At 45.5% G+C, this 8802-nt stretch overlaps 1 protein-coding gene and 1 pseudogene across 1 annotated transcript; both read left to right on the plus strand.

The window, feature by feature from the left end:
- The first annotated feature begins 2172 nt into the window (after window positions 1-2172).
- Window positions 2173-3791, plus strand: LOC120658063 (acetylserotonin O-methyltransferase 1-like). Its single transcript, XM_039936266.1, has 2 exons — window positions 2173-3043; window positions 3212-3791. The coding sequence occupies exons 1-2, from the start codon at window positions 2216-2218 to the stop codon at window positions 3509-3511; spliced, it is 1128 nt and encodes a 375-aa protein (XP_039792200.1). The 5' UTR covers window positions 2173-2215; the 3' UTR covers window positions 3512-3791.
- A 1257-nt stretch (window positions 3792-5048) lies between these two features.
- LOC120662387 lies at window positions 5049-7372 on the plus strand (annotated as a pseudogene).
- Window positions 7373-8802: the final 1430 nt, after the last annotated feature.

Genomic DNA, 8802 nt, shown 5'->3' on the forward strand with positions numbered 1-8802 from the left:
CCCCCCCCAATACCAATATTGTTTCAATTTCTGTATGTACATAGTTGAATAGCTGTGCAGTTCATTTGCGGTAGCACATTATTTTTTTCAGGATTAAAACTTTTTATTCAGAAGAAGGAACTATTTGATCTTAGGATAATGTGGGATGCTGAGTAGTTAAAAAAAGTTTGCTGGTGTCCTAGTTCTAGTTGGAATTTGGTGGAGCAAAATTTTTTTGTAATTTCCTTTCTTTTTTCATGTCTTGATGTTCATATGGAGAAGAAAAGTTCACGTGGACAGGAGAGGTGGAACAAAGCCACAGTTTTGCCATTCTAAATGATTTTTGTGCATTTTTATAAATTCATATTCTTGTTCATATGTTCAACTCAAACCGTTGCCCAATTTACATGTTTAGAGGTGCACATTTTTATGTTCAGATCGAGATGCTCATGGGGTGTACTGTACAGAAGCCCAGTTCATTTTAGATAGCTGCAGCTCCACACTACTTCCTCCATTCCTAAATAAGTGACGTTTTAGCATTCAAAATTTGTTCCACAGAGAGTGTCATGTTCCTAAATCTTGATGGGACCGGTAAGCCTAGAAACTTTGTTGACCTAAATTCTTGAATCCAGTTATACCCCACTCGAAGTGGAAATGGTGGCAGGGTTGTATCCTGAACCTCGTGTTGTGATCAGCCCCACGGGAGGTCCTGAATCGGAAACTCGTACGTGACGGGTGATCAGGGATCCTCTGCAGGGTATACAATCGATTCGAATCGCCACACTTCTTGGTTATGAAAACCACTTGATCTCTCTTAAACATCGTAAATTAATTATGTGCAACCTTGATAAAAGTTATGGCTTGATGAACCTAGATGTATCTTGATGAGTGTGACAACTAAAGTTTACCTTTCGATTTAATTAGTAAGTGGATCTATTTGTTTGAATAGAAGTTATTATCAAGTAAGTCCAAATGTTTTATATCAGTAAAGTCAGTCCACTCTATAAAGCCACCATTTCTATCTCTCTTCTCCTCTACCCCTCCTCGCTTCCTATACACTCTCTATCTCTCTCCTCTTCCTTAATCCACGTGCAAAATCCTAAAACGTCACTTATTTTTGAAACGGATGGAATAGTACATTTGTTGAATAATGCCACCGTAGGAGAAGCTATGGGAGTCCGGCCTTATCGCATCGAATGTTTTGATATCAATTAGGAGGACTAAATATGAGCTAATTATAAAACTAATTTCAAATCATGAATACTGTAGCTATGGGAGCTTCAGTATAATTAGTCTAATTAATTTATAATTAGTGAATTGTTACTGTAGCACCACTAGCAAATCATGGACTAATTAGACTCCTTAGATTCGTCTCGCAAATTAATATATTTTATTATTAAACTTTATTTAATACTCTTAAATAATATCCAAACCATTGATGTGACAGATAGCATGCAGGAAACAAACATGCCACCCCTCAAACCGTTGCCCAGTTTACATGCATTTATATTAGGCAACGTATCAGGTGCGAACTAACCCCTTGTTGCAAACTATGCAAAGTTTAATCTGGGCCACAGGATGTTGATCCAATGGGCCACGCAGGGAAGGAGTGGGAAGGGGGATTTGCAAAAGTGATTAGGGGTGGAAGTGGGAGGAGGGATTTGCAAAAGTGATTTGCTCATTGGATTGGCCCAGATTAGAGTTTGCATGATTTGTACAGAGATGTTAGTTTGCACCTAATATCCCATCCATATGGATCCCGCGATGGCGACGCCCACCGCGCCGCAACTGTTCCTATGCGCCGCGGTGCAAGCAAGGAACCATCGGCGCTCGTGGTGGGGTGCTAGCGCGCGCAGCCATGGCCGGGATGGCGCCACATCCTGTCATCGTCGTAGCGGGTCGATAGGCTGTCCGGTCAGTGCGTGGGCGGGGTAGGCGATGCTCGGCTCGGCTCGAATGGGTCATGCTGAATGGGAGTTGAGGGCGTTGCTTCACCATTCTAATTCTGCGATTGGCAGAAATACTGTTGTCCATGCAATTTTCTGCACGTGGTCAGTGCGAAAACCTTAGCCGTTTTGTCCTTTATTTGTTACAGTATACAGTATTCTAGGAATATACTTATTACAGAGTCGACCTCACTTCTGCATGCAATTGCACCAGCTCGATGCTTATAAAACCGGTGCCAAGGCAGCCAGCATCCCTTGCCATTCATTCAAAACAAATAACACACACCAGCATGTCGGCTGTCCAAGAAACCACGTCGCCTGTCGTCCACGAAGAGCCGAACACGCACGACCTGCACCAAGGTTACGTGGAGATGTACCACCACGGCCTCGTCCACGTCAAGTCCACCGCGCTCCTGTGCGCGGTTGGCCTAGGCATCCCTGGCGCCATCCACCGCCGCGGCGGCGCCGCGACGCTCCCGCACATCGCCACCGACACCGGCGTCCACCCGGCCAAGCGCTCGTACCTCCGCCGCCTGATGCGCGTGCTCACGTTCTCCGGCGTCTTCAACTCCCATCAGCCTGACGAAGGCAATGAGACCCTCTACACGCTCACGAACGTGTCCCGCATTCTCGTCAGCGACGACACGGCTGCCTCCACTCCGCCGTGCGACGTCTCGGCGATGCTACGCCTCTTGGCGCGCCCCAGCACGTCGATCTCCACGTTCTTCAGCCTGGAGGAGTGGTTCAGAGACGCCGGCACCGCGACGCTCTTCGAGACGGCACTCGGTGTGCCTACGTGGGGCCTGACGAAGAACGACGCCTCGTACAACAGGGCGCTCAACGACGCCTGCTTTGCGGACAGCAGCTTCTCCATGGGTATCGTGCTGAAAGACGCCAAGAGCGCGAACATCTTCCGCGGGCTCGGCTCGCTGGTCGATGTTGGCGGCGGCCATGGCGCTGCCGCGATGGCCATTGCCAAGGCATTTCCGCACGTCAAGTGCAGTGTGCTAGACCTCGACCAGGTGATCAGCAAGGCGCCTGATCTAGATGGCACGGTGAAGTTCATCGCCGGTGACATGTTTGAGTTCATTCCACCAGCAGATGCTGTTTTCCTAAAGGTACGTACTTTTTTTTAAAAAAAAAGAAGCTAGATGTAGTATTTCATTACGCATTATTCATGGTACTATTAGCTAGTGCTTCAATTCTTTCACTATACACATGGTATATATGCTCATTTTCCCTATATATAGCATATAATGTGGATGGTGTCGATCTCTGTGTTTCAGTATGTTTTGGATTGCTGGGATGATGACCATTGTGTTAAGATACTACGACAGTGCAAGAGAGCAATCCCAGCCAGAGATGACGGAGGAAAAGTGATAATTATGAACGTCGTGGTCGGATACGGGGCGCAGGACAATATAGTCAAAGAGACGCATGTGCTCTTTGATATGTACATGATGCGATATAGTGGTGCTGAGCGAGAGGAGCATGAATGGAAAAAGATCTTCTTAGAAGCTGGGTTTAGTGACTACAGGATTACGCCGATATTGGGTTTTCAATCCATCATTGAGGTTTTTCCGTGAAGAACGAAGCAAGGCCGGTGGAGGAACTATCTATATGATTAAAATAATAAGACACAGATAATGAATAATCTATCGTACTGCATTGGTGACGAGATATCATGGAAGAAGAAATGTTTATTCCACAAGGCGCCACTTATATATAGTTGCCTTTTTAGTTATGAAAAAAAAACCCAAAGTACTTTAGCTCACTTCCATTATTTACTACTGTATAAGTTACAAATGTATTAATTGTACTCGAACCATCAATATCATAAATAAGATCGAGATATCCTTGCCTCAATATATTTTCCTTTTTTGTGTGATTTGATATTGATTAATTACTGTGGCCACTTCTTTGGGTTTTATACTAACGAGTACTATCTATATATTAAGGCCCTGTTAGATACAGCTCCAGCTCCACTTAATTTTTTGAGTTCTGGGAGCTAGGTATGTATAGGCCCAGAAATCAATAGAGCTAAAGTTGTGGATGATAGAGAGCATTTATATAAGAAATTTGATTCTTGTAGTAAAGGAAATAATAATGTTTTAAACACTTTATTTTATCCATTAAACTCCAGCTCCAACATGAATCTCGGATCCAGAGCCGTGCCAAACAGACCCTAATATACACTACTAATCACAAACTCTGTTTTCTTTTCCCACTTTAGTCACAAGAGAAGAATATATTTTAATTTGTCCATTTATATTTACTATGGAACCAATTAACTTGCAAAGGTTGAAATGAAAAGGTAACTATTTTTGCTCAAAATTACCCATCGTGCATTGACCAGCTCCTGCCAAAATTACCCAAGTACCATTTCGTACGTACCTAGCTATTTAACTCTAACAAGAGAAAAAACGCTTCCCCTAGACCCCTACATCCTTTCCCTTCGTTCTTTTCCCATCTCATCTGCCATAGGTGCTGTTTCCCCGCCAAAACTGCTAGTAGTACCTTTTTTTTTTAGAATTCGCAGACGCCCACACACGCACGCACACTCACCCCTATGAACACAGGTACGCAAACCCTACCCTTATGAGCGCCTCCGAAGGACTGAGCACCAGCAGATCTGAAGATTCCCGAAGTCACCACTGGCGCCTCGTTGTCGACGGAAACGTCGTTTACCACTTAAAGCATAACGCTGGTAAATCCTAGAAAAATCCCAGGAAAAAATGCGAGCACCAGAATTTGAACCCCGGTGGGTAGCGTCCCACTAGATCATCCTAACATTAGACTACAAGCCAATTCGCTGCTAGTAGTACCTAATTACAATGGCTAAGAGCATCTCCAGTGGGCCTTTCAAAATCAAAATCAGTCCCCTATTTTTCCAATTAGGATCCGGCCTGCAAAATTTGAGGGCCCAAATTAGAGCCCAACCCCAATGGGCCTCTCAAATCTCGGCCTGCAAACCAGCGGGGCTCACTGTCAGCCGCACTCATCTCCTCTGTGCGCTCGCCCCCTCCTCCGGTTCCTTCCCCCTCTCCCGGCGGCGCCGGGCAGTCATCCCCGCCGCCACCTCCCTCGAACCTCACCGCCTCCGTCCGTCTTCGTTGCCGCCGGATGGGGACCAGGGCTGCCGGCGTCTGCTTGGCTCGGAGAAGGAGGGGCAGAAGCTAGGCAGCATCGGCACCACAGAGCAGCGCGAGCGACGGCGGCGCGAAGCAGCTCGACCGGCGGCCGCGGAGAAGCTCGGACGGCAGCCGCGAGCAGCCAGGAGCGGCGAGAAGCCGGAGGCGGCGCGGCAGCGCGCGGCGAGAAGCTGGAGGCGGCGCGCGGGGGATGTAGGTGACGGCGCGCAACGGCGGGAGGCGGTGCGGCAGCGCGCGGCGAACCACTCCTGTGATCACCTTCTGCTTGGCGCTGCTATTGAGGTAACAATACTGCAACAACAACAATCAACCGTTCGTGAACTTGCATTGGACACTACAGAAGTAGATGATTGACTTGCATTGTGTCTAACTATAGAGCTTTTTTTAAAAAAAAAATAATGAAACAACAGCAGCCATCGAATCCAGGTCAAAATTCCAAACAACAAAAAGTGCTCAAGAATTGGGGAAAGTCTTGCCGACCCCACCCCACCCCCCTTAAGCATCTGCTATAAAGAAATTGAAATCAAGCAACTTGTGCTACAGATGGCTAACATTCCACTTTTTTTAAGAAAAAAGCAATGAATAAATCATTTGTAATCTTCCACGATGTCTAGACAAATTAAAATGTTATGAATCCCATTCCCTTTGTCACTATAGCCAGCCACTTAGATAGTGGTTACAGATTCGTGATCACGCATAGAGCTTTTTGCTAAATCCAATATGTTAATAATCTCAGCCCACATCCTCATGATTTGCCACCACAATGTCAAAAACTATATATATATATATATATATATATATCTATATATATATATATATATATATATATATATATGTATAGAGGCATACATTCAGTTTCAGCACACAATAGATATGAATCCTTCTACTAATATGATGATCTTGAATAGACCACACAGTAAAAAAAAATCATCTCAATTTTGATTAATTGAAAGAAAAAATGCATGACGTGCATGGTTGCAGGATGGAGGTGGTGAGGTTAAGGAGCCCCTCTGGCATGGCCAAACTGGCCGGTGTAGCATTGTGCATTGCTGGTTCCTTTGCCATTGCCTTCTACACCGGGCCATCGCTGAGCCCGATCAACCATCACCGAGCCTTCCGCGCCGACCACCACCATGCCACCAAAGCTCGAGCAAGCCAAGGGACAACAATGTGGATCGTTGGGACATTCCTGATGTTTCTGTCCAACGTGACCTGGTCCCTGTGGATGGTGCTGCAGGCCATGCTGCTCGAGGAGTACCCCAACAAGATGCTCATCACCACGGCGCAGTGCGTGCTGAGAATGGCACAATCGTTCGTCATCGCGGTGGTTGCCGAGAGGGACTTCTCCAAGTGGAAGCTCCGCCTTGACATCAACTTGCTCGCCGTTGCTTACACCGTATGTGATGAGGATGATTTGCCTGCACGCACTACTACAGAGCCGCCCTTCGCCACCCCAATTATTATATACCCTAAGTGCATGCTTTTTTTAGCTAGTTGAAGGAACATTATATTAGCTAGTATCTAGTGTTACTACTATTTGTTATTGCTAGCTTGATGCAATATTATTGATAGGATGAAACCAATTAATGCAATATATAATGCTTCTGATGACAGGGGTTTGTGGTAACCGGAGTGTCCTACTACCTGCAAGCTTGGTGCGTGGTGTTAAAAGGCCCCGTCTTCCTTGCCGCCTGGAATCCACTATGCTTCGTATTGACAATATTCTGTTCCTCCTTCTTCCTTGGAGAGATTGTTCACCTCGGCAGGTAAACCAAACTAGCTAGCTATATTTCGTACAGCAAAGGAATCGGCATAAACAATGCTGCTTAACAGTCAATTCTCTTCCCTTTTTTTTAATTTCATCATCGGCAGCATTGTGGGTGGAATCCTGTTGGTTGGTGGCCTCTATAGCATGTTGTGGGGGCAAAAGCATGGAGAGTAAGACTGAGGAGTGTGGCAACGCTAGCGTCCCCAGTGGTATGCATGATGACACAGAACACAAGAAACCTCAAGATGAGAAGGTGCTGGACAAGGAAGTGCAAGAGAAAGCAACTTCACTATCTGCAACAGAACAAGCTTAATTAGTATGATCAATCTATTTGATGGATCTGCTATCTCTAGCTCATTTATACCTTTGTTTTTATTGTTTAATTACAAATAATACTCTGCAGTACAAGTTTCACGCACGAGTAAATACAGCACCCAAGGGCATTTGTAACTTGGATTATTATGGCACCCACTGCAACCAATAATGATCGATCAGCTACCATGCTTGTCGGTAGTTTTCAAGTTTAACTAGTTTTTTTTTTTTAAGATAATGGAACCAAGTTCCAGCCTCTACCATCTCGGGATGGTACCCACCTATCGTACAATTTTTTTAAGTATCGGTATGTGTTATGTATTTTACTGATTTAGGGCATGTTTGTATACCCGGCCAAAGCCTGCCACCACGATGGACTCCACAACACATTTTGCGGTGAGCTTTTTGGCCGCCAGCAAAAACTATAGTGGGCGCGTCACGAGATGAGCAACCAAGCGCTAGTTTTTTTGTTTTTTTTCCTGTGACGGAACCGCCAAATTAAAATTCTAAATTAAGCGTAATGGCCGTCATTTGAACACATCGGGCGCATTAGCTTAATGGCTTAATTTGACGGTCCTTTCTTAACCCACGGCCCGATCGAAACAACACCTGTAGTGCCACGCGAAGGCGGGCGCAGATAGTACAAGCACAACGAATACTTAAAAATACAACACGTGACATAATAGGATAAAACACACTTTTACAACCCAACTTCAAAAACAACAATTTTACAAACCGGATTTAAATACATACTTGATATATAAGTCTTCCAACTATTAAAACTAGAATTTATGCCAAGGAAAAGACTATACTACACTACCCCTAGAGGTTCAGCCTGACACCACCGGTCAGACCGGTCCCAGCAAAACAGAGGGGCTGCATACTCAGCCCCCAAGTGTGCAACCCGCCAAAACCCTAGTCTAGGGGTCTCGCTCCACCACTTCCCACCCCTCTGCATCTCTGCGGATAAATTTAACGCAGCAGGGACATAAATCCACGTCCGAGTGTCCTGAAATAAATTGGGTAGCAACAAACCCTGAGCAACTAATACTCAGCAAGACTTACCCGACCAGTGGGTATAACTTAGTCCACATACCTAGTCATGCAAGACGTTTGGCTGGTGGTTATTTTGCAGAAAAAGCGACTAAAGTAATTCCTTACTTCCATTATTTTAGCCCCATATTCTATATATTTAGATCATCAACTAGTATTTGCATCTCCTAAGCATTCATAGCAACCATTGAGTAATAATTCACGATAATCATTTTCAATCATCCCTTAAGTTCCATAAAACATTACTACGATGCGGTGCTGCGATCAAGGTGCTCATATCCGAGAGCGACTGACGGCGAATCGATCTGATTTAACCTTGCAAGGTGGACCTAACCAACACTGCACGCGTATGCCCCGTCGGACCACACGCACCAACCATTCCCCTCCCCGCCTTGAACTACAGGAACCAACCCAATGATATATGATCAGCCGAGCTCAACGTGAGACCACCAAAAGTAAACATATGCATCCCCAATTCTCCGCGACTACTCGACCACCCCAGGAGTTGGGTGCGGGTTCCTGTGCTTTCAAAGCAAGGCAGTACTCGGCTTACCGGTTTCGACTACCTCCTACTCCCGGCATGCGGCTAGTA

The sequence above is a fragment of the Panicum virgatum genome, chromosome 2N (assembly GCF_016808335.1).
Source record: "Panicum virgatum strain AP13 chromosome 2N, P.virgatum_v5, whole genome shotgun sequence".
Taxonomy (NCBI): domain Eukaryota; kingdom Viridiplantae; phylum Streptophyta; class Magnoliopsida; order Poales; family Poaceae; genus Panicum; species Panicum virgatum.

Coding starts and splice junctions, on each gene's coding strand:
- LOC120658063 (XM_039936266.1), top strand. CDS start 2,216: ATGTCGGCTGTCCAAGAAACCACGTCGCCTGTCGTCCACGAAGAGCCG. Junction 3,044..3,211: donor CAGATGCTGTTTTCCTAAAG/GTACGTACTTTT, acceptor TCTGTGTTTCAG/TATGTTTTGGATTGCTGGGA.